At 48.9% G+C, this 22,710-nt stretch overlaps 1 protein-coding gene across 3 annotated transcripts; it reads left to right on the top strand.

The window, feature by feature from the left end:
• Positions 1-4,174: 4,174 nt before the first annotated feature.
• Positions 4,175-10,694, top strand: EOMES (eomesodermin). 3 transcript variants are annotated; one of them, XM_043886748.1, is made up of 6 exons: positions 4,175-4,428; positions 6,428-6,582; positions 7,227-7,348; positions 7,770-7,928; positions 8,017-8,078; positions 8,836-10,694. In XM_043886748.1, the coding sequence occupies exons 2-6, from the start codon at positions 6,432-6,434 to the stop codon at positions 9,572-9,574; spliced, it is 1,233 nt and encodes a 410-aa protein (XP_043742683.1). In that variant the 5' UTR covers positions 4,175-4,428; positions 6,428-6,431; the 3' UTR covers positions 9,575-10,694. The 3 variants fall into 3 exon arrangements, with proteins under 3 accessions (XP_043742683.1, XP_043742681.1, XP_043742680.1); XM_043886746.1 differs by lacking the exon at positions 4,175-4,428 and adding an exon at positions 4,445-5,431 and having other exon boundaries at positions 8,893-10,694; XM_043886745.1 differs by lacking the exon at positions 4,175-4,428 and adding an exon at positions 4,446-5,431.
• Positions 10,695-22,710: the final 12,016 nt, after the last annotated feature.

The following is a 22,710-nucleotide window of genomic DNA, read 5'->3' as shown; positions in this document are numbered from 1 at the left end:
CTTAACTTTCATCCCCTGTTTCCCCATCTCCTTGTATGTTAGCAGTGAACTACACTTGCCCTTAGCAATCAAAATACATGGATTAATAGCTAAAGAAAGTAGTTTAAAGAAAATAATTTAAATTTTGGTCGGTTTTGTTTGAAAAGTACAGTGGGTTTAATGTAACCCTCTTCCTCACACCTTTGTGGACACCTTTGTGGATTTCTTTTAAAGAAAGCGATCAGTCTATTTCAGGGGGGCAGCGAATCAAATTCTTATAGTAAGCGAAACTGTGTTGGTGGGAGTATCTTGCTGTTCTCAGCAAAATCAACACTATTTGTCCTTGCCAAAATGTGTTATCTTATGGGACTTCTCTTTAAAAAAACCAAAAAATCTAAACATGAACAGCCTTCCCGTGATGGAAGCCCCCTCCCCCCTGGGAAAGCCCAGTGGAGGTGGGGATCTGGCCATCAGAGAACAAAGGGCCAAAGAGTGAACCTGAGATGGCGAAATAAAATGCAACATCAACAAAGAAAAGGCCATAGATAAATAGTAAAAGGACCAACTCACCACAAAAAACCCATTGACGTTTGCCCAGAGTCAAGGCGAAGCACCGGTGACCGGTTAACGTTGGAATGTTTTCCTAGGGTTAAAAGGAGAACCGGCAGCAAGTCTGCTCAGAATTTACAAAGTGTTTGAATAACACGGACAGTGTTTTGATAACACATTTTTAGTGGGGGTGAAAATAATAGAATTTATTGGGACATTTATATGGGCCCCCTTGGTTGTGTGTGGGGGGGTAAACTGTATCTCACTGCACTCATCTATAACTCACCCTTGTAATTTATTCATATGTGTGTGTATGTATCTGGGTATGTATCTGGTGACATGTAATAGTCATGTTACAGCCAAATACTTATCAGTTTTGCCTTTAAAAGGTGAATGCACTGAGACTGGTTACCTTTAAGGGGGAGAAAGGGAGGAAGAGGTACCCTGGTCAGGTTGGCAATAACTTTGTGTTATCAATTTGAGATGGTAGCAGGAAGCTGGTATTATTGCTCAAGACAACACAGCATACGATCTTTAATAGGCACACTCACTGGCTTAACCTTGGCTTCCTTGTAGCTTTCAGAGGGTCCTGCTCCTTGCACCTCAGGCTGAAAGGTGCAAGATTTGAGTTAATCCAGCCAGCACTTGGGTCCCGGGTTCCACGGGCTCTCCACGCTTCCTCCCTAGTGTTGATGTTTTTGTTCAATGCATTCCCTACACTGTCAGTTGAGTCACATAAAACCAGGCACCTTTCAATAAATGTCTCATTTGGATTTCATGAAGCTTGGGGTGTCATTGAAATCAAACAGCAAGCAGGCTAGAAGGCTGTCTTATTTGCCCACTCGGTCTAAGGAGGGTGCTGCCTGACTTGTTCCCTGAAGCCGCTGCTTTAGCTTTCTTTTCTGTTCCTGTTTCTGGCAAAGAGACCTTTACATTTTAAGGTGCGACTGGGACGCGTGAAAATAACTTTTATACCTCTTTCCCTGGTTATCAGTAAAACTGAGCCAGCAGAAGGAAAGCCTATTTCATGTAGGAAATCAACCACAGATTTGCTCATCTATAACTTTCCAGGCATGTAGACTAATATATTCCATATGTAATAATAATAGTAGTCATTAATTAATACAGAAAAAACAGTAAATGAGATTCCTTTATCTCTATACAGTCAGAAAAAAAATCATCTTTAGTTGAAACAGTGCTTTTCATTATGTTCAAAAGGAATTTGTAATATATATTTTTATAAATGTAATATAAATGATGGGTGTATTTTCCATGTTCCAAAAATCTGGGCCCCAGAACGGTTTCCTGGAGTCGGAATTTTGGTTCTCTTTGAACTTCTCTTTGTTTCTCCGCCTGTAAAATGTGTTCAGGTTTGGGCAAAAGAATAGCCCTATTGGGAAGGTGGGGAGATATAAACTGCAATTTCCTGCCCCAAGAATCAACACTAATCCTGATTACACGTACCGTGTGTATATTTCATAATTAAGTAGCACTCGAATGAACCCACGCGCTTTCAAGAGCATGCTCTGGGGCTGGAATAAAATCAAGCCTTTCTGATGTGGCGCGGGGGACAGCTGGCTCGCGTTACTTGCGCCAGAGTGGGTCGGAGCGAAGCCTGTTGCCTGCAGTGGCGCTTAGCCACGCGCAGAGCTTCCCTGGCCGCCTGGAAAACGATTCGAAGGGACACCGAGGCCCGCTGTCTCGCTGAGTTCGGGCGCAAAGCTGCTACCTGACTCGAGCCACTCTGTCTCCAAGAAAAAAAAAAGCAACACGTGAGATTTGATCTCACCCCTGCCTTTTCCCTCAGACATCTTGCAGCGCAGGTCAAGGCTGATGTGGAAGAGCCTTGAGCGGTAACAAGATCCCCCAGCCCGGGCTCCCCTGCCAAGCTGCCCTTTCTCTTCATGCTCTCAAGCCTGCCTCACGGAACCTCCACGTTGAGTATCTGGAAGTCTAAAAAGCACAAAAATACTTGAAAACTGCACTTCTCCAAGACTTCTGTGGATCAAAAGAAAACAAAAGCCGGGGAGGTGGGAGTGGACGGGGTGGTGATCGAAGCAGAGAGCCACCTTGAGCCCGCTTGAAACCAGCGGGACGACGTGAGGGAGGCGCTGGGCTGAGCGCGCTCCAGACCGGCGTTCCTAGGACCTGGGGGCTTCGGTGCCGCGACCCGCGGGGCCCCAGACCCGGCCCGCTCGCTTAACTGGCTCCCTCCCCCGCCCTGGCTGGGCCTTGACCCTGAAAACCTTCGCAAGCTCCGGGTTTCCACTGCCGCGGAGAACTGGTAACCGCCCTGGAGCGTCCGAGTGCGTTAAAGACCGCCTCGCTCTCTAACGCAGAGGTAACCAGTGTCTACGCTGCTGTGGTTGGAATCGAAGTTGGAACGCTTCGAGCCGCTCTGCACCGGCTTGTGCGCGCTCAACGAATCCTGCCACCGCCTAGAGTTGCGGGAGAAGAGTTTCCCGTGTGATCGCGTTCGGTTCGGGAAGCAGAGTCCCGACCTCTCAGCCGGAAAACGCGCTCCCGAAGCGACTAAAAGCGTCTATAATTATCTATTAACAGCAAACATTCAGGCTTCTTATCCGCAACGAAACGCGCCCCACACCTTCTGTATTGATAAGCAATAGGACAGCAGCGTCTTGCTCTGCTGTCTGCAGAAACGCAGCGGGAGAAACAGGCAGCTGGGGCAAAAGGGTTTAATTCAATATCAAACTGCTTATTTCACTAATTATTCCACCTTCTGTGTTGCGCTGCAGAGGAGAGGCGCGGGGAATCTTAACCGCGGGGCTGCTTGAGGACCTTTGTTTCCCGGCGTCAGGTCCAACTGAAGATGGGAGGGGGTGGGATCCGGGATTCAGGGAAACTGAGAGTGGATTTTCAATTGTGGGGCGTAAAAGTGACTGCCTCCTGAAAGCAGACGTGAGCGTGGGGATGAGGGTAGTTCCCAATACCCCACCCCACCCGGGCTTCTAATTCATAAGCTGATGGCTTCAGTCCTGAAGGATAGCAGTGCGCTCTCGCCGTCCCCGGAATCCCCAAAACCCAAAGTTCCTCTCAGCAAACCCTTCCCATTGGGTAAAAGGGTAGGGGCTAACAAAAAGTGGTTCCTGCGTGTTGAAAGCCAGAGAGTACTCCTGGGGTAGGGGTGGGGGGGTGGAAAGTGTGCCTGAAGTTACAGCCCCCGACGAGGAAAGAGACTTCTCTCGGGCCTCCCTCCAACTCGCCCCAGATCCTCACCCTCAGGGACCGGCGCCTTCCTGCAGGCCATCAGGCAGAGCATTTCTACCTCCCGCGTCCAAAAACCTGCGCCCGCCCCCTCACCCCCACTCGGAACACTGTCTCGACTTCTGTGCCAAGAGTGGACCCCGCTAAGGAGACCCTAAACTCCAGCGAAATACGGACACCAGGGCTGATTCTCATAGCAGGACAGAATCTCAAAAAAAAAAAAAAAAATCAGGCTAAAGGATAGGAAAATAAAGTCGCAGGAAACTTGATCCAATTAGTAAATGCCTAATTGAATTAGTGTCACCTCCACCAACCAATCAGAGGGTCCCGAGGCTGTGGGGCCGCGAAGCCACTCCCTGGCCTCACATATATAAAGCAGCCAATGACAGCCTGCAAGTTTCCAAGTGGTCAACCTGACCGACAGTCTGTCAGTAGAGAAGGGCAGAAAGGCTAGCTCTGGTGGTGGATGGGGAGAGAGATCTAAGACCTCTTCCTGTGTGTGCGGGCCAGGAGCGTACAGGTCCAGAGAGGCAGAAGGGACCGGGAAGGAAAAGGAGACCGCTTCCCGGTCAGCTTTCGCCTCTTGCCTTCAAACTCCGGGCGCTTTCCTTTCGGAAAGGGCTCTGGGTTTGCGGCGCGCAACTGCGCGCTCCTTAGCGGCCCGCGTGTCGCCAGGTGGGTAACCCGGCACTGGAGGAAGGGGAAGTTACCTTCCCCTCGGAAGAGGGCGCTGGCTCCCCCATCCTGCCTTTATAATCAGGTCGCGGCCGGAGAGGAAGCAGCCAGCTGCCGTCTGCGCCCTGCAAAGCATGCAGTTAGGGGAGCAGCTCTTGGTGAGCTCTGTGAACCTGCCCGGCGCGCACTTCTACCCGCTGGAGGGGGCGCGAGGAGGCGGCGGCGGGAGCGCCGGCCACCTCCCGGGAGCGGCCCCCTCGCCCCAGAGGCTGGACTTAGACAAAGCGCCCAAGAAGTTCTCGGGCAGCCTCTCGTGCGAGGCGGGGAGCGGGGAACCCGCGGCCGCCGGCGCGGGGGCCCCCGCAGCCATGCTCAGTGACGCCGACGCCGGGGACGCCTTTGCCAGCGCCGCGGCCGTGGCCAAGCCGGGGCCCCCGGACGGCCGCAAGGGCTCCCCCTGCGGGGAGGAGGAGCTGCCCTCGGCCGCCGCGGCCGCTGCGGCCGCCGCCGCGGCCAGCGCGCGCTACTCCATGGACAGCCTGAGCTCGGAGCGCTACTACCTCCAGTCCCCCGGGCCTCAGGGCTCGGAGCTGGCGGCGCCCTGCTCGCTCTTCCCGTACCAGGCGGCGGCCGGGGCGCCCCACGGGTCTGTGTACCCGGCTCCCAACGGGGCGCGCTACCCCTACGGCTCCATGCTGCCCCCCGGCGGCTTCCCCGCGGCCGTGTGCCCACCCGGGAGGGCGCAGTTCGGCACGGGAGCCGGCGCGAGCGGCGGCGCGGGCGGCGGCGGCGGCGGAGGCGGCCCGGGCGCCTATCAGTACGGCCAGGGGGCTCCGCTCTACGGGCCGTACCCAGGGGCGGCAGCCGCAGGTACCTGCGGAGGACTAGGGGGTCTGGGGGTTCCCGGCTCCGGCTTCCGTGCCCACGTCTACCTGTGCAACCGGCCTCTGTGGCTCAAATTCCACCGCCACCAAACCGAGATGATCATTACGAAACAGGGCAGGTGAGCGCAGCGCGGAGGGGCCCGGAGGCGCGGGGGCAAAGAAGGCCTGTGTGGTCCTGGGGTGGCCGGGAATGGGGGACCGCGGCCCGCCCACTCCGCTTGTGGCTGGGAGAGTGAATTTCCTCGCGCAACCAGTGGAGACTCCGCGTCTCCAGCCCGGTGTCGCTCCTGTCCGCGCGCCGGCGCTTCGTGCAGGGCGCTAAGGCTGCTTCCCCATTTCGCTCTCCTCATCCTCACCCAGACTGAGGAGGAGGAGGCGGAAATGGAAATTGAGGCTTGTCGGCAAAGCTGGATTTCCTAGATCCCCCTGCCCAGCTGTACACGGGTCCCTGCAGGCCGGCCAGAAGGCGCGAGGGGTGGCTCCCCCGAGCGCTGGAGATGGGCTCCCGCAGTTTTAGGCGCCAAGGTCTCCACGGGGCGCATCCGGGGGACAAGCGCGAGGACGTGAGCGCCGGCAGCGAGGGCTGATCCGGGGAGTGGGTTCGGTCGGCCCTGGAGTCCGACGGGGCTGGGATCCCGGGCCTGAGAAAGTTCGGCTCCAAATCCCACTGCGGGCACTGGTTCATTCTGGGGAAAGTGAAGGGTGGATGCTGCGAGAGGGGCGTCCGAGGGAGACTTTTAGCCTCACTAGTTGAGCTTTTTTTTTTTCTTTTTTCTTTTTTAACGAGAGCAACTTAATATTCCCTGGTACTTGTATATGTAAAACAAATAGATTATAAAATAGAAACATCCTGTAAGAAAATGAATGAGCATCTGAAAAGGCTGAGAACTTGAGTGAAGGGTACAGAAGCGCGGGCACTGGGGAAATAATAACTTTGGGGCAAAGTATTTCGGGAAAGAGATTTTCCCGCGAATTGCCAACTCAAGAATATTGTACGTGGGGAGGGCCACTTTTTCCACCGTATTCTGTTTGTAGACTTCCCAGTGTCGCACTCGAACGTGGGTCTGTGCCCGGGCGTCGCGATTTACATCTCCTGGTTCTGTTCCCTTGCACAGACGCATGTTTCCTTTTTTGAGCTTCAACATAAACGGACTCAATCCCACCGCCCACTACAACGTGTTCGTAGAAGTGGTGCTGGCGGACCCCAACCACTGGCGCTTCCAGGGGGGCAAATGGGTGACCTGCGGAAAAGCGGACAATAACATGCAGGGTGAGGAGAGAGGAGGCCTGGGCAGGGTGGAGCGGCGGGAGCCCGCGCTCAGACCACGCACAACCAAATCTCGAATCGCTCCCTCCACATCCGGGGCCTGGAGGTGTTAGCAGGAGTTTCTTTGTGTTGAATGTTTGATTGAGGGAGAGAATTGCTAAGTCAGACCTCTTGCCGACTAGTGTATAGAATGTTAACCACGACCCTAGCTAGCCTGCCCCGCCACATCCCTACCTCTGAGAACGTCATTGCCATAAACTCTCATAGGGGCAAGGCTCCTGGCATTTTAATCTTAACTTGAGAAAAGACCTCCCCGAGGTTGAGTTTATCATAAAAATCCAACCACCTTCCATCATCAGATCTTGACCTTCTAGCTTCAGACGCCGGCAAATTGACCTTCAAGAGGCATTGCCTGTTGGTTCCATTTTTGCTTTGTCCAAGGAAGGCCGGAAGCACAGGGCCCCTGGGAGGGGAATCAGTAGAGACTACTTGGTCTCCACTGGTCTTCTTAAGCCTCTAAGGAGAGACGGGCATTGTAAGTCTAGCTCTTAAACCTTGCCCATGAGTAGTAAATTATCTTTTCCCTCCGTCCATTTGCAAACAGCCATATATGCTTGAGTTTTGTGTTTTGTTTCATTTTCTCTTAGGCAACAAAATGTATGTTCACCCGGAGTCTCCTAATACTGGATCCCACTGGATGAGACAGGAGATTTCCTTTGGGAAGTTAAAACTCACCAATAACAAAGGCGCAAACAACAACAACACCCAGGTAGGGTGACAGAGGAGGTGTCTTCTGGCTGCGAATCTCTTTTCTAATGAGTTTCTGTACCCTTTACTGTATTTATAATATTTGCAGCTACCTGTTGCCACTTTCTAGTATTTTTTTCCCTTTGACCTTTCTCATTTCTACTTTTTTTTTTTTTTTTTGGTCATTTTCCTATCTGATCTCAATAACAGTGAGTGAACAATTAGGAACAGAAACACTGAAATCTTTTGGTGACTTAGGAAACCAAGAGGCAAGAGTGTTTATGAAACACACATACTCGGCTATGTTTTAAGCTTCGAAAATGGCAACAGAAAAAGTTAGCTGTGGGCTGAGGAGCAAGCAAGTTCCGTTCCAAAATATAGAACTGGTCAAAATCGACTTTACTTTTGAGATTTGGCAGCTCTGTTCTCTGTGCCATTTGCAGATGATAGTCTTACAGTCTTTACACAAGTACCAGCCACGGCTGCATATTGTTGAAGTCACAGAGGATGGCGTGGAGGACTTGAACGAGCCCTCTAAGACACAGACCTTCACTTTCTCAGAAACGCAGTTCATTGCTGTGACCGCCTATCAAAACACCGATGTGAGTGCCCCAGAGGCCCCAGCATCCCCAAAGCCCCATCCAGGGTGAGAGAGAACACACTCAGTGACTGTCTTTTTTCCCTATCTAGATAACTCAACTAAAGATTGATCACAATCCCTTTGCAAAAGGCTTCAGGGACAACTACGATTCGTAAGTGCACCTTTATTTTTCCTTGCCTGGTCATCTTTGAGTGAGACATATTGAATCAGACACTTTCTTGAGACCATATTCTAGGAAGAGCTTCCACAGTTGGGATTTTTACCTATTTTTATTTTTGCATATATTTGGCTTTGACTAATCTTGCTTTGGAATTTTCACAGAAGGATTTTGTTCATTTCTAAAGAAATGTTAAGGGCGTAAACATGAGAAGCTTTTATTTTTTTTAACATTTGAGTGGAGATTTGAGATTTTCATAATCTGCATTTATATGCCTCCTTCCCATTTGATCCCAGTTTTTTTTTTATTCTCTCAGGAGCAGGGATTATTCCCTCTCATTTTTTTTACATAAGAAAACCCTTAAACCAAGAGGATGTCATTTTCAAAACATCAAACAGCAAGGCCCACAAGTGCCTTTTAAATTTGGCATTTCTACCCACCTCAGCCAGCATTCCTTCCCTACCATGGAAGGGAGAGTTGTTCCCAGTTCTTCAAATTCTAGGACTTGCAAAGATGGAATTTCTATAGTTTAAATCCTTCATGCCTGGGAGGAAACTTTCTCTTTCATGATCGGAAATTTTGTCCCAATGAGCCAAGAGTTCAGCTAACATGGACTGGTGCCTCCCCACCTCTGGTCCTTCTCTCATCAGACCAGCCTCAGGCTCTAGAGCCTTCTTCATTTCTGGGATGTAGGCTGTCTGGGGGCAACATTAGGTTTTTTTTTTTTTAAGTGTTTCTCTTTATATTGTAGCATGTACACCGCTTCCGAAAATGACAGGTTAACTCCATCTCCCACGGATTCTCCTAGATCCCATCAGATTGTCCCCGGAGGTCGGTACGGCGTTCAGTCCTTCTTCCCGGAGCCCTTTGTCAACACTTTACCTCAAGCCCGATATTACAATGGAGAGAGAACCGTGCCACAGACCAACGGCCTCCTTTCACCCCAACAGAGCGAAGAGGTGGCCAACCCTCCCCAGCGGTGGCTTGTCACGCCTGTCCAGCAGCCTGGGACCAACAAAATAGACATTGGCTCCTATGAGTCTGAGTATTCTTCCAGCACCTTGCTCCCGTATGGCATTAAATCCTTGCCCCTCCAGACGTCCCATGCCCTGGGGTACTACCCCGACCCTGCCTTCCCTGCGATGGCAGGGTGGGGAGGCAGAGGCTCTTATCAGAGGAAGATGGCAGCTGGACTCCCATGGACCTCCCGAACAAGCCCCCCTGGGTTCTCTGAAGATCAGCTCTCCAAGGAGAAAGTCAAAGAAGAAATTGGCTCTTCTTGGATAGAGACACCCCCATCCATCAAGTCTCTCGACTCCAACGATTCCGGGGTATACACCAGTGCTTGTAAGCGAAGGCGGCTGTCTCCTAGCACCTCTAGCAATGAAAATTCTCCCTCCATAAAGTGTGAGGACATTAACGCTGAAGAATACAGTAAAGACACCTCAAAAGGCATGGGGGGTTATTATGCTTTTTACACAGCTCCCTAAAGAGTTATTTTAACTTTGTCAAAATGAGCTCACCATTTGCCCATGGACTTGGTGGTGTTTCTGTTGTCTTCTTTGCCTAGGTTGTTGCCAAAAAGACATTTGCCTTCCACCCCGATGTGTCCTGTTTTGTGCAATTCTCTAAAAGAAGGTGCCAAAGCTTTTTGATTGCTGCAGGTAACTGAAACAAGTCTAGACTTCTTTTTTTTTTTCTTTTTTAATGAAATTAACAGAGGACTTTCAAGTGTTTTTAAATTTGAAGGTGATTCAAAGTTACGGATTTATTTATTGGAGACACTAGACATTCAGTCAACTGGGGCTGTGGAGAGGGAGGGCCTAGCGCTATCAAAGATGTTGAAAGCTTTGGTTTTTTTTTTTTTTTTTCTTTTAAATCTGTAAATCTGTAAGCAAATAGAAGCCCAGAGTGGTAAGATGGTTTTGCTTCTGGGAGAGAAGGGTGGGCCTTAAGCTTCAACAAGGAAAATTTTGCTGTTAACTTTCTGCTAGGGACAGAAGACGTTAAGCCTGGGAAGCAAGAAGAGCTTTGTGAAGGTGCTGGTTTGGCCCGACTGATCGTCCCAGGCTTTGAAACAAGCCATGTTTGCCCAAGTTCAGTCGCCTCATGTGCTAGGCCTCTGCTGTGTGCCCCTGGGGGTCAGCCGGGGGCCTCATAGGACTCAGGAGACAGCAAGGGGGTCGCCAAAAAAAAAAGAAAAAGAATTTTAAAGTGTACAGTTGTGTGTGCTTAGATACACTGTAGAATAATGTGGAAAATATTGTATAAATAGTTCCATAGGTATATGAGATTATGTAAAATTGGTGCTTTGGTTTTGTAAAGAATTTGCAAATCATTGGACCACAGCTGCAGGAGCTGGGGGCGACATTTGGGAATATTCTGTTTACTTCTTAGCTAGTTAAGAATGTATTCAGCTACTGTACTAACTTAAAACGGTGTTAAGGAAAACTCCCCGCGTCATCCTCTTCCTCCACCACCCCCACCACCCCACTCGGTAACCCGAGCAAACAGAAACCTTAACGCCCCAGCTCCTAGAGGCTTTCTAGAGACCTTGGATTTTTATGTACAGCCGTAGTCATTTTTAATAAATGTGGTTCGTTAAGGGAACAGGCCTAGCTCTGTCATCTGTACGATGGGTTTTCATCTTTGTTTCGAATATCTTAGCCTGCCGTCTCCACTTCCCTCCAGCAGGAACACGGTACCCCCAACCCGCTCCCCCCACGGAAGCCTCTACTGTCCTCTCGAGGGGGTGGGGATGTTCTTGTTTATCTTTTTTTCTTGAAGGTGAATGGGGTTATTTCCTCGCCGCACTGGGAAGTCTGGACAATGGGGGCTGGGGCTGGGGCCGGGGCGGGGCGGTGCACCACTGCCCGCAGCAGGCTTGATGGAGCCGAGCAAGCCTGCACCCAAGTCCTCGGCTTCCGGGCCTCCCATCCCCGGCCCCACGTGGGCTCCCCGGGGCCCCTCGCGGCCCTCTGAGCCCCCGCGAGTTCCGGATCCCCCGAGGTCAGGCGGGTGCGGGCCGCCTCCACCCCCGCTACGCGGCTTCCTTCTTCCCTGAGCCCCGGGCGCTGGGGACGCGGGGGCAGCTCCGGGCCGGGGCGCTAACTCTGCGGCGGGAGCGCCCTGTGCGGCGCGGCTGCGGAGTCGGTCACCTAGCGTTTACGCCGTTTCCTCGGCTCTCAGTCCCCGGGAGGGCAAGGGCCACTCCATCCCCCGACTGAGTCCTGGGCCCGCGGAAGAGTTAAAGCCAGGAGTGTGGCGGAGGCCCTTTGTCCCCCTGCCAGACGCCCTGCCGCGCTTATCGGCAGACGGCTGCTGGCCGGGTTTGCAATCCTTTCCAGCCCCCTCCCGACCCTCTCGGGGTAAAGGTCTTAACCGGAGGGTCATTCTGCTAACTGCGTGCCGCGGAAATGCAGCTGCTAAGAGGATTAGTGCTGGGCGGCGAGCGATCGGCCGGGCCCTCCTCCCCTTCCGCGCCCAATTAAGGCCGCCGCGAGCTCGCCCCTCGCCTCGGCCGGGGTTTCGCATTCCCAGCGCCCTTCCCGGCTCCGAGTCATCCTTCCCGCGCCGCCCGTGACCTTGGGGTCTGGGTCTCTATACCCGCCCCTCCGGCGATGCCTGTTCAAAACGCCCCGAATTTTACCGGAGCTGGAAGCGAAAGCCTTGAAATTTGGCTCATGTGTGTTTATTGCGGATGACAAATTCAGACGGGGGAGGACATCGAGGACCCCCCCGCCCCGCGCGCCAACCCGTCTGCACTCTCCCCTCCCCCAACGCCAAGGAACCCGACCGCATTGGGAGACACGATGGAATTTCGAAACGGTGCTCTCCTCTTCTGCCTTCTGCAAAGACTGCAAATGCTAATCACCTCCGGGATGGAGCAGACACCGGCCCCAGTCTATTTCCAGTCCTGTATATTTTTGCACCGTACAGTAAAAGGAACCTGGTACTTGTGAAAAGTCCCTCACAGTGTTTAATAGAAACGTAAGTGGCTGAGTGGCCCCAATTAACACCTTGTGATAAGGCATTCCTAAGACGGAGTGTCAGACGCCAAATTGTGAAGAGATGTATCTAATTAATCCTCCTAGAATGACACCGATAAACAAGCTTCTATTTAAATAAAGATCAAGGACTCGGCGCCCCGTTTGTTTACATTCACCGCCGGGGGTCCCAGCGTTTGCGCCCGCGCAGACTGCCGGAGCTGGGGGAGCTGGGGTGGGCAGGACACTGGCTTGGGGGGGGGGGGGGGTGTTCTGCTGGCTCCCTTCCGTAGTCGCCCCAAACAGAAATCTCCAGGTAGACAAACGGCAATGAGAGAGAAGTGCAAAAACGACAGGGCTCTGACTCGGAAATACTATTGTTTGTCATTTTCTTCGCGTGTCCTTTACATCGCCACTTTTTGGTTGTCTGAGTTTTTAAAAGGAAGGCCAACAACCACAAAAGGCATATTCCACTCGTAGTCGCGGGAATTCTTTGCTGCTTTGGGGAGAACTCGGATCAGGACCTTCCTCCGCCCCCCACCCCGCCCCCCACGAGTTCTCTCCTCGCTGACTCGGGATTCCTTCTCTAGGCAATTGAAGCCCAGAAGTGCTGGGGCGCAGGGTAGCTATCCTGGTGGTGGAGTGGGGAGAGGAATCTAGAAAGGAATAGGGGAATAGTGGAAGGAGCGGCTAAACTCTTAACCTGTAAACCAGGGCCGGGGCTTGGAGCCTACTCAGCATCTGCAAGGAATCACCTCCCCACTCTTTCACAGGGGTTTAAAGGCTCCAGATCAGCTTTTGGTCCAACCTCCTTCCTTTTCAGGCGCCTCTGATTAGATTTCAGCCTGGGGGTAAAGGCAGACTCTCGGTCTTCCATTTCCTCTTCAGGCTCTTCCTTCTTTCGGAACCAAACAGGGCGGGGGTCCGATGCCGTATTTGTTTGTTTTTAATTCTGCAGGAGTCGTGGAAACGCTCCGAAATAAACACATTTCAGCTTGCCCCTTGATTTTAATCGAAATTGAACCTCCAGTGGGGATAAAAAGTGAAAGCACTCATTCTTCACTCGTTTGGATGCTTCCCCTGTCCCGCTCTCCTGGCGATGTCCCCCACCGCGCTGCGGGTCTCCAAGAGTTTGGCTTTTCACCTCGCGAAGATGTTGGCAGCCTCGGGACGCACTTTTAAAGGCAATTTGCAAAACTCCGTTGGTGGGCCTGACCCAGTCCCCTTCTGTAAATGCCCCATTCCTCGAGTCTAAGCTTTCGAAGGCGCGAACTCCACCGATCCAGCCCGGGAGACTGGAACCTACGGAATCCGTCCACCTGCGCGCGGTTTCGTTGGAATCGAATCCTTCCTGCGCCCCGCGGACGCTTGGGAGCAGCGCCTACACTTGGGGTTCACTGGGATTCCGTTCGCCCGAACCCGCAGGAGTTGCATTTCTTCCCCCGCCCGTAAGCTGACAGCCTGTAACTAAGACAATTTTTTTTTTTTTTTTTTTTTGAGCATGATGGTGACTCTGACCTTCGTGGCCACTGAATTTCTGCTTATTACAGCTTAAAAGAAGTTAACTTCTGGCGACTGCTCCACCCTCTCCCCCTTTCTTCTTCAGCCCCAGGAGCCCTTTCCGCGTCGCCGAAGAGCATCAAGTCACCGGGGGAAGGACGTGGCTGCGTCAGGCACGGCAGCCCCTCGGAGGTGGTCTCCAAAGTGGCCGACTTCTGAGGGACCGCTGGCCGCCCCAGAAGTGCCGGGTCTCTTCTTATCTTGGGCATTACGGTGTGAACACCCCCACCTCCACTTAAAATGTCCCCGTCTCCCGAAAAAGTCCTTAGCGGCCTTCTAGAAGCTTTCGTGGAGGCAGCAGGGCGCGCACAGTAACTTCTGTAACGCCAGGCTGGACCCAGCTTTCCGCTCACTGTGGACGCCGCGCCCTTGGCGGTGGGTCCAGCCGCAGTTCCGTTGATGCTGCGGGTCCCGGGTGGCTGGCAGGCTTCGCCACCTGGCGGCCACCGCGAGTAAGGCGCCCCAGGCCTTGCAGCTTCTGCAAGGTCTTCTTCATCCCACCTCCCCTCCTTCTTCCAGAAGCTCCTTGGTGTGGGGGCAGGAGCCGGGAACCTGAAGCTGGAAGACTTTAAATTCTAGACCGGGGCCACCGCTGAGTAGCTGCAGTCACAGCTGGCTCATCTGATGTATTACCCAGGACGAAGGAGGGCAGGATGAACTTCACTGCTTTGTAAGCTGTTGAGTAGCTCTGAGTAGTATCAGTAGATATTAGTTAAGTCACTCATTCGTGTCCGACTCTTTGCGACCCCGCGGACTGTTTAGCCCACCAGGCTCCTCCGTCCATGGGATTCTCCAGGCAAGAATACTGGAGTGGGTTGCCATTTCCTTCTCCAGGGGATCTTCCCGGCCCAGGGATCGAACCCAGGTCTCCCGCATTGCAGGCAGACGCGTTAACCTCTGAGCCACCAGGGAAGCCCCATTAGTAGATATTATTATTTATTTAATTTTTGGTTGTGCTGTGTCTTATTGGCTGTGCGTGGGCTTTCTCTAGTTGCCAGAGCAAGGGCTCCTTTTAGTTTTGGAACACCGGATTTAAGCCCAGGGACTTCAGTAGCTGTGACCCTGGGGCTCAGTAGTTGCAGCACATGGGCTTAGTTGCTCTGCAGCGCGTGGAATCTCTCTGGACCAGGGATAGAAGCGTGTCCCCTGCTTTGGCAGGTGGATGCTTACCCACTGTGCCACCAGAGAAGTCCAGGAGGCATTATTAATTACTACTCTTAGAACAGGATATATAGTGGTAAACTCAAGTGCATTCACTGGCAAATGAAAGATTTTTTCTGTAGGATTTTTAATTTTTTACATTTTTACTGAAGGATAGTTGATTTACGGTGTTGTGCTAATTTCTGCTGTACTGCAAAGTGATTCCATTATACACCTATATACATTATTTTAAAACTCTTTTTCATATCATTTATCCCAGAAGATTGGGTATAGTTCCTTCCGCTATACGGCAGGACCTTGTTGTTTGAAAGATTTAAAAATTTACTCAAAAATGATTATGGACAATTACAAACATACAAGAAAGTAGAGAGACGTGAACCCCCCATGTATCTGTCTTCTGGGCTCCCCTGGTAGCTCAGCTGGTAAAGAATCTGCCTGCAATGCAGGAGACCCCAGTTTGATTCCTGGGTCAGGAAGATCCCTTGAAGAAGGGACAGGCTACCCACTCCAGTATTCTTGGGCTTCCACGGTGGCTCATGTTGTAAAGAATCTACCTGCAATGCAGGAGACCTGGGTTCAATCCCTGCGTTGGGAAGATCCCCTGGAGGAGGGCATGGCAACCCACTCCAGTATTCTTGCCTGGAGAATCCCCGTGGACAGAGGAGCCTGGCGGGCTATAGTCCACGGGGTAGCATAGAGTCAGACACAACCAAAGCGACTGAGCAGGCAGGCAGGCAATCCTTGATTATTTCCATATACAACCCTAAAAGATAAGGATTCTTTATAGATATACACACACACATATACCTATATATCCCAGCTATAGAATCAGCAGAAATTTCATGTCATGAAATATCCAGGCGTGTTTCCCTGATTGGCTCATAAAGCTTTTTCTGTTGTTCCTGTTTTTTACAGTTGGGTTGTTTGAATCAGGGTCCAGAAAAGTCCCACAGATCTGGCTGATTATCTTAATTCTCTTAATTTAGAAGTCTTCCCTCTTTTATTTTTCCTTGCCATTTGTTGAAGAAGTTTGAGCATTTATTTTGTCTACTTTTCCAGGTTCTGGATTTTGCTGATTGAATTCCTATGGTGGTAACTTGATCCTCTGACCCTTGCATTTCCAACAAAATAGTGATTAAATATGGAGACTTCATCTGATTAAAATTCTGTTTTTGGCAACAGTATCTCATGGGTGGTCTCTTCCACCTGGATTGTCTCTCTTTGGGCCTCCCATTGTCCACTGGTAATGTTCACCATGCCCATTTTTTCTCTGGGGATTTGACAATGGAGGTAAATTTCAATACAGCTGTTATTACATATGCAGGCAAAAGTTTTACTCAATGGCACTTTGGTATTTTCTAACCTGTTTTTCCCTCAGCTCTACTGAGATATAATTGACATATACCATTGTAACAATAACATATAACATGTAACAATATAACATATAACATTCAAGGTGTCTAGCCTGATGATTTGGTTATGCGTGGATAGACTGCAAAATGATTACCACAATGAAGTTAGTTAATGCCTCTCTCACATTACATAGCTACTACTTTTTTGTGTGTGGTGGGAACATTTAAGATCTACGGTTTAGTAATTTTCAAATATATAATAATGTCATTAGCTATTCACCATGCCATACACTGAATCCTCAGAGCTTCCTCATCTTATAACTGGGCCCTTTATAATCTTGTACTCTTTGGCCAACACCTCTCCATTTCCCTCACTCCCCAGGCCCTGGCAAGCCTCATTCTTTATTTCTATGAGTCCGACCTTTTAAGATCCACATGTAAGTGAGATCATACAGTGTTTGTCTTTTTCGGTCTGACTTCAGATAACGCCTGCCATATATCCGGAGGAAAACATGGTTTGAAAGAATACATGCATCGCAATGTCTGTAGCAGCCCTGTTCACAACAGCCAAGACATGGGAAAAACCTAATGTCCCTCGACAGAAATGGATGGAGAAGAAGTGGTACATATATAAGACAGAGTATTACTCAGCTGTTACAAAGAATGAAATAAAGCCATTTGCAGCAACATGGACGGACCTAGTGAAGTGGAGTATTAAGTGAAGTAAGTCAGACAGAAAGACAAATACCATGATATCACTTATATGTGGAATCTTTAAAAAACGATAGATATCAAGGTATTTATAGAATAGAAACAGACTCATGGACTTAGAGAATGAACTTATAGTTACCAGGCGGGGAGGGTGGGGTAGGGGAGGGATAGACGGAGAGTTTGGCCTTGACATGTACATATTGCTGTGTTCAAAGCAGGTAACTACCAAGGCCCTGCTGTGTAGCAGAGGGAAAAAGTGAAAGTGAGGTCGCTCAGTCGTGTCCGACTCTTTGTGACCCCATGGACGGTAACCTACCAGGCTCCTCTGTCCATAGGATTTTCCAGGCAAGAGTACTGGAGTGGGTTGCCATTTCCTTCTCCAGGAGATCTTCCTGACCCAGGGATCGAACCCAGGTCTCCCGCATTGTAGGCAGGCGCTTTACCACCTGAGCCACGAGGACAGGGAATTCTACTGAATATTCTCTAATAACTTAAATGGGAAAAGAATTTGAAAAAGAATAGATAAATATACAAATGAATCACTTTGTAGGACACCTGAAACTAATACAGCATTGCTGATCATCTGTATGCCAATATAAAATAAAAATTACAAATATAGATAATGCCTGCAAAGTCCATTCATGTAGTTGCAAAAGGCGGGATTTCCTTCTTTTTTTATGGCTAAATAATATACATGCCGATTTTCATGTTTCCGTTCCCCTGTGGATGGACACTTAGGTTAGTGGTTTGCATCTTTTGGCTACTGTGAAGAATGCCACAATGAAGATGGGAGTGCAGATATTTCTTAAAGATAGTGCATCACAATGACATTTTGATTAACATCAATTAATTAGTTACCATATACATTAATTAATTTTAACAAATTAACAATTAATTTTAGTGAACTAAAATTCTAAGGTCTCTGCTTTTTCTGTATCATCACAGGAAAGTAGCTGTTGCCCTCTGGGGAACATGGGTCATTGAAACCAAGTGAGAAGATGGACAAAGTACCTCAGTGGATAAGATTGATCCGTATTTATTGAAATAGTTTGCTACACACAGATTGCTAAGAAATCACAGTAAACCAGTGCGTAACAAAGTGATAAAGTGTGTGATTATTTGCTTTCCTCTTCCCAGGGCAAATTACCAATCTCCTAATCGCCTTAAAAATATGTTTCCAGAATTGACAAACATCACTTGGAAATCATAAGTGATAAAAAGGGCTGTCAAATAGCTTGGTGGTTGCTATAGGGAGGTGGTGATTTCATCTGTGATAAGTAAGGAGAAATGATTTCTTATCAGTGAGTTTAGAGTGGAAGGGAGGCCTGAGCAGGGGACCTGAGGCAGGGAAGAGGTTGGGGGGCATCCTGGGGATTGCCAGGTTACTATCCACAGTGTACAGCCTAGAACTTCTAGAACTGGGATGCAACTCGTGACTGAGAATATCATGGTAATTCTGTGAATAACAAGGGTGGATTTGACCCCTACATGTGTTACTGTATTCCCGTTGCAAGCACCAAATCATCACCTATTCCACTGGCCACCAGGCAGTCAGAAGGTTGGCTACAATAGTCTGCCTTCGGTGGCCACCATGTCTTCGTGCAGTGTCCCAGTTTTAACACCCTGGGCAACTGGACTTCTCCCCCCTGGACTGGAGATCTGGGGGACACCATGGTGGCTACAGCCATGAGTGCAGGTGACACAAGGGAGAACCCCAGGGCTGACGTGCCCCGAGGAGTGCAGCTCTGCACCGCACCGAGGGTGGGCCCTGCTCTTTAAAAGGCGAAAGATTTATGATCTGAAGCAAAACCAGAGTGTGGACCCTAGACTTCTTTTTTTTTTTTTTTAATAGCTATTTGTTTGGCTGCACTGGGTCTTAGCTGTGGCACACGGGATCCACAGTCTTTGTTGCGGCGTGTGGGATCTAGTTCCCCCACTGGAGTTTGAACCCAGGCCCCCTGCACTGGGAGGGCAATTCTTAGCCACTGCCCACCAGGGGAGTCCCCGGAACCCACACTATAAACATAAAACGTTTCAGAAGTGTGTGAAATGTCTAGCCATGACAATGTTAAATTCTAAAGCATAGTTTTAAATTATTTTTCTGTTGCTTTTCAGAATATTTGAAATGAACAATATTCAAGATCTCAATGGATCAATGATTCGTCTTTCTCTGACTGTTTTCTAAAATCTAGACCTGTCATGGAATGGTGACTGTTTCTTCTTGCTCTCTGACCCATACTCCACCTAGGGTAGTAAATTTACCCTTCATATGTGCTGCTTTTCTTCCTCTTGGCCAGCAGGTGTTATCTTTCCTTTTACACACTGAAAATCCAAGAACGTTCTTTGACATTTTACTTCTTCCAGGATTCCAGTTTTTCTTGTGCACCACCTTTTCAACCAAGTGAGTGTTGATTTAATTAACCAACTACACTGCGCTCATCACTAAATATTTAGAAGCTGCAGGTAGAGACCACGTAGCCGCTACAGAAAATCACAGAGGAGCTGGGGTTGAGTTAGTGTACAAAAATGCACGCGTACGCCTGTACTGGGAGTGTATTTGTGCTCGAAGGCTGAATACCATTAAACTGAGATCAAGACGAGTGAAAATACGATTAGAATAAAATGTATGGTGGTGTCACTATTTCCTTTAGGGACCCTTCCGCTCAGAGCTGTCAAAACAGATTGTGTTTTAAATAGACCAGTCTGAAGGAGGTGATCCTAAGCATCCTGATGAAACAGTCTTCTGAAAGGATGCAAACAGAAGAGAATCTCTTAAGAATGCAATTCCACCTTAATCTGGGGGTAGTGCCTCAAATGATTTCCTCCCTTTCCTCTTTCCCTTTAAGAAAAACAAAAACAAGCAGAACAACTTACTGGGGATGGGAAAGCAAGTATTCCAGTGTTCTGTCGTGCCCGCTTTCCCATTGGAGTTTTAGAAAACAACGTGTGAGTCACATTCTTAACCTGGTCCTGAGGAATCAGAGCTCCTTCTGGAGTCTCTGTAGCTGGGGCAGTCATGTCCATCAAGTGTTCCATGGCACTCTGTTTCCCAGCCTCCTGCACTTAGGCATGGTCACGGGAACCAGAGAGACAACAATATGGGTGAGGATGGACAAGTATGGGTATGTGTGTATGTGTTAGTTGCTCAGTCATGTCTGACTCTTTTGTGACCCTCTGGACTGTAGCCCGCCAGGCTCCTCTGTCCATGGGATTCTCCAGGCAAGAACACTGGAATGGGTTGCCATTCCCTTCTCCAAGGGATCTCCCTGACCCAGGGATCGAACCCAAGTCTCCTGCATTGCAGGCAGATTCCTTACTGTCTGAGCCCCCAGCATTTGCCAAAAGCTGCAACTTTTCAAAAAAGGATTTGGCCAGCCTCTAGTCAACCAACAAATAGGCAGCCAAACTCTTCTCACACTCTCAACTTCCCTGCCAGACCTCTGACTGGCCAAATGCAATGCAGAGCCAGAGGACTAAGACGTCTCAGGATGTAGTCATAGAAACCAGTATCCTGGGCATAAGGTGGGATGGAGAAAAAAAGAGCATGAAACACAGGGCAATGAAGAAGATATCCAGCCCTATTCTAACCCCTACCCCATGCAAAGCCTTTATGCTAAAGTTGTTTTGACATATCCCCAGGAATATCCTTCAAGAATAGCTGGAAATATGGATTACTATATGAAAACTTCATCATTTTTCAGTATGGATAACTTATTTGAAATAAACAAACAACAAAAATACTTCTGAGAAAGATTCAGCTGTGGACTGCTAGCTTGGACTTTCCTGATAGCTCAGTTGGTAAAGAATCCGCCGTGGTGCAGGAGACCCCAGTTCGATTCCCGGGTCAGGAAGATCCCCTGGAGAAGGGATAGGCTTCCCACTCCAGTATTCTGGCCTGGAGAATTCTGTGGACTCTATAGTCCATGGACTCACAGAGTTGGACACAACTGGGCGACTTTCACTTCACTTTGACCAATGATTTAATTCTAACTGGATCTCCAAAATGTCAAAGCAGGACTTCTGCTCCAAGACAAGATGGAGTAGCAAGAATGTGGCTTATCTTTCTGCCTGGAAAAATTTTTATTTTAAAATAAAAATCAGAAAAGTATATAAGAAAAAATGTCTTCCAGGACACTGATTATCAGGCAATGTAGAATGGCAGTCCATTAGAGGAGAGAAACAAATGAGAAGAACCCTAAGGTTGCTCTAGCCGCTGCCTAGAGAGAGTCCAGTCTGCAGTCAGAATGAGGCTGGGGACCCAGACTAAACCCAGCAGCCTTCTTGAGTTGAGGACACAGATTTGTGAGGGGAGAAAAGCCAAGATAGCCAACGTTCTCAAGGCAGAGTTCTGAGAGTAGGGAGTGCGCCGAGACACGCCAGAGAATCAAGCAGGGTCCCCCTGATGCTCTGAGTGCTGAGCAGAACATGCATATTAAGAAACTCTCCAAAGTCCAGAAGAATAGCTCCCAAAAAGACCAAGGTTGGTTTTGTCAGTCTCAACACTAATGACATTTGGGAATAGATAATTCTTTTTCTGAGGGTGGAGAGCTGCATTGTAGGATATTTAGCACCACCCTGGCTTCTAACAGTTGGATGCCTTCTATGCCTAGAAGAAAGTTTAACTATGTTTATAGTAATCAAATAACAGTAAGCTCATATGAAGAAAATATTAAACATTTATGGCATCCAATAAAAACACCCGACAAAAATGCAGGAAAATATGACCCACAATAAGGAGAAAAAAACAATCAAAACCAAACCAAAAATGACACAGGTGGCAGAGTTAATAAAAAAAACAATAATAAGTAGCTTCCTAGGTGGCACAGTGGTAAAGAATCTGCCTGCCAATGCAGGAAACACAAGAGATGCAGGTTCGATCCCTGAATCCGGAAGATGCCCTGGAGAAGGAAATGGCAACCCGCTCCAGTATTCTTGCCGGGAGAATCCCATGGACAGGGGAGCCTGGTGGGCTACGGTTCATGGGGCCGCAAAGAGTTGGACACGACTCATTCACTCATTCACTCACACAAACAACTCAGTGAAGACAATCACAAGAAACATGAAGGAAACTATACCGAGGCTTATATTAATCAAACTGCTTAAAACCAGTGGTAAAGAGGAAAGTGTAAAAGCACCCAGGGGAAAAAAAGGCATATTGCAGACGAAGAAAAAAGATCAGAATGACTGCAGAACATAAGTAGGTTAGATGACAGTGGAACATCTGTATTTATTTATTTTTTTAATTTATTTTTTATTTTTTTATTTTTTATTAGTTGGAGGCTAATTACTTCACAAGTGGAACATCTTTAAAGTACTGAAAGACTAAAACCATCCATCTAGATGTCTATACCCAAGGAAAACCTCTTTAAACAATGAAGGTGACATAAAGACTTTTTCAGACATATGAAAACTGACAGAATTTACAATCAGCAGACTTGCACTGTAAGAAATGTTAAAATAAACGCTTCAGGATAAGTAAAATGATACCAGATGGAAATTTGGGATCCACATAAAGAATGACGAGCCCTGGAAATGGTAATCACATGAGTTAACATAAAATACTTGTTTTCTCATTTTCAAAATCTCCTTAAAAGAAAATTAACTGTTTAAAGTGAAAACAGCAAGGTATATGATGTTTATAACATACATAAATTTGAAATATGTGATGATAGCACATAGGCTGGGAGTAGAGAAATGGAAATATAATATTATTGTAACTGAAAGTGGGATCTGGATGCTTGCAACTCAATGGGTGGGAGGAGCGCAGATGCTTGTCCAGAGGCCAGCTCCCCCGACTGACTATCAACGGGCAAGAGCCTTTATAGACAGAGGGAGGGGCTACATGCAGACACAGCA

This window comes from Cervus elaphus, chromosome 24 (genome assembly GCF_910594005.1).
Source record: "Cervus elaphus chromosome 24, mCerEla1.1, whole genome shotgun sequence".
NCBI classification, from domain to species: Eukaryota; Metazoa; Chordata; class Mammalia; order Artiodactyla; family Cervidae; genus Cervus; species Cervus elaphus.
Note: the sequence above shows the minus strand (reverse complement) of the source record. Positions and strands in the feature narration are given on the sequence as shown.

What these genes read in the sequence shown, in the direction of transcription:
- EOMES (XM_043886745.1), top strand. Translation starts at nt 4,563, where the DNA reads ATGCAGTTAGGGGAGCAGCTCTTGGTGAGCTCTGTGAACCTGCCCGGC. An exon ending in ATCATTACGAAACAGGGCAG is followed by an intron (nt 5,432 to 6,427) that starts GTGAGCGCAGCG and finishes TCCCTTGCACAG; the next exon opens with ACGCATGTTTCCTTTTTTGA. An exon ending in TTCAGGGACAACTACGATTC is followed by an intron (nt 8,079 to 8,835) that starts GTAAGTGCACCT and finishes TTTATATTGTAG; the next exon opens with CATGTACACCGCTTCCGAAA.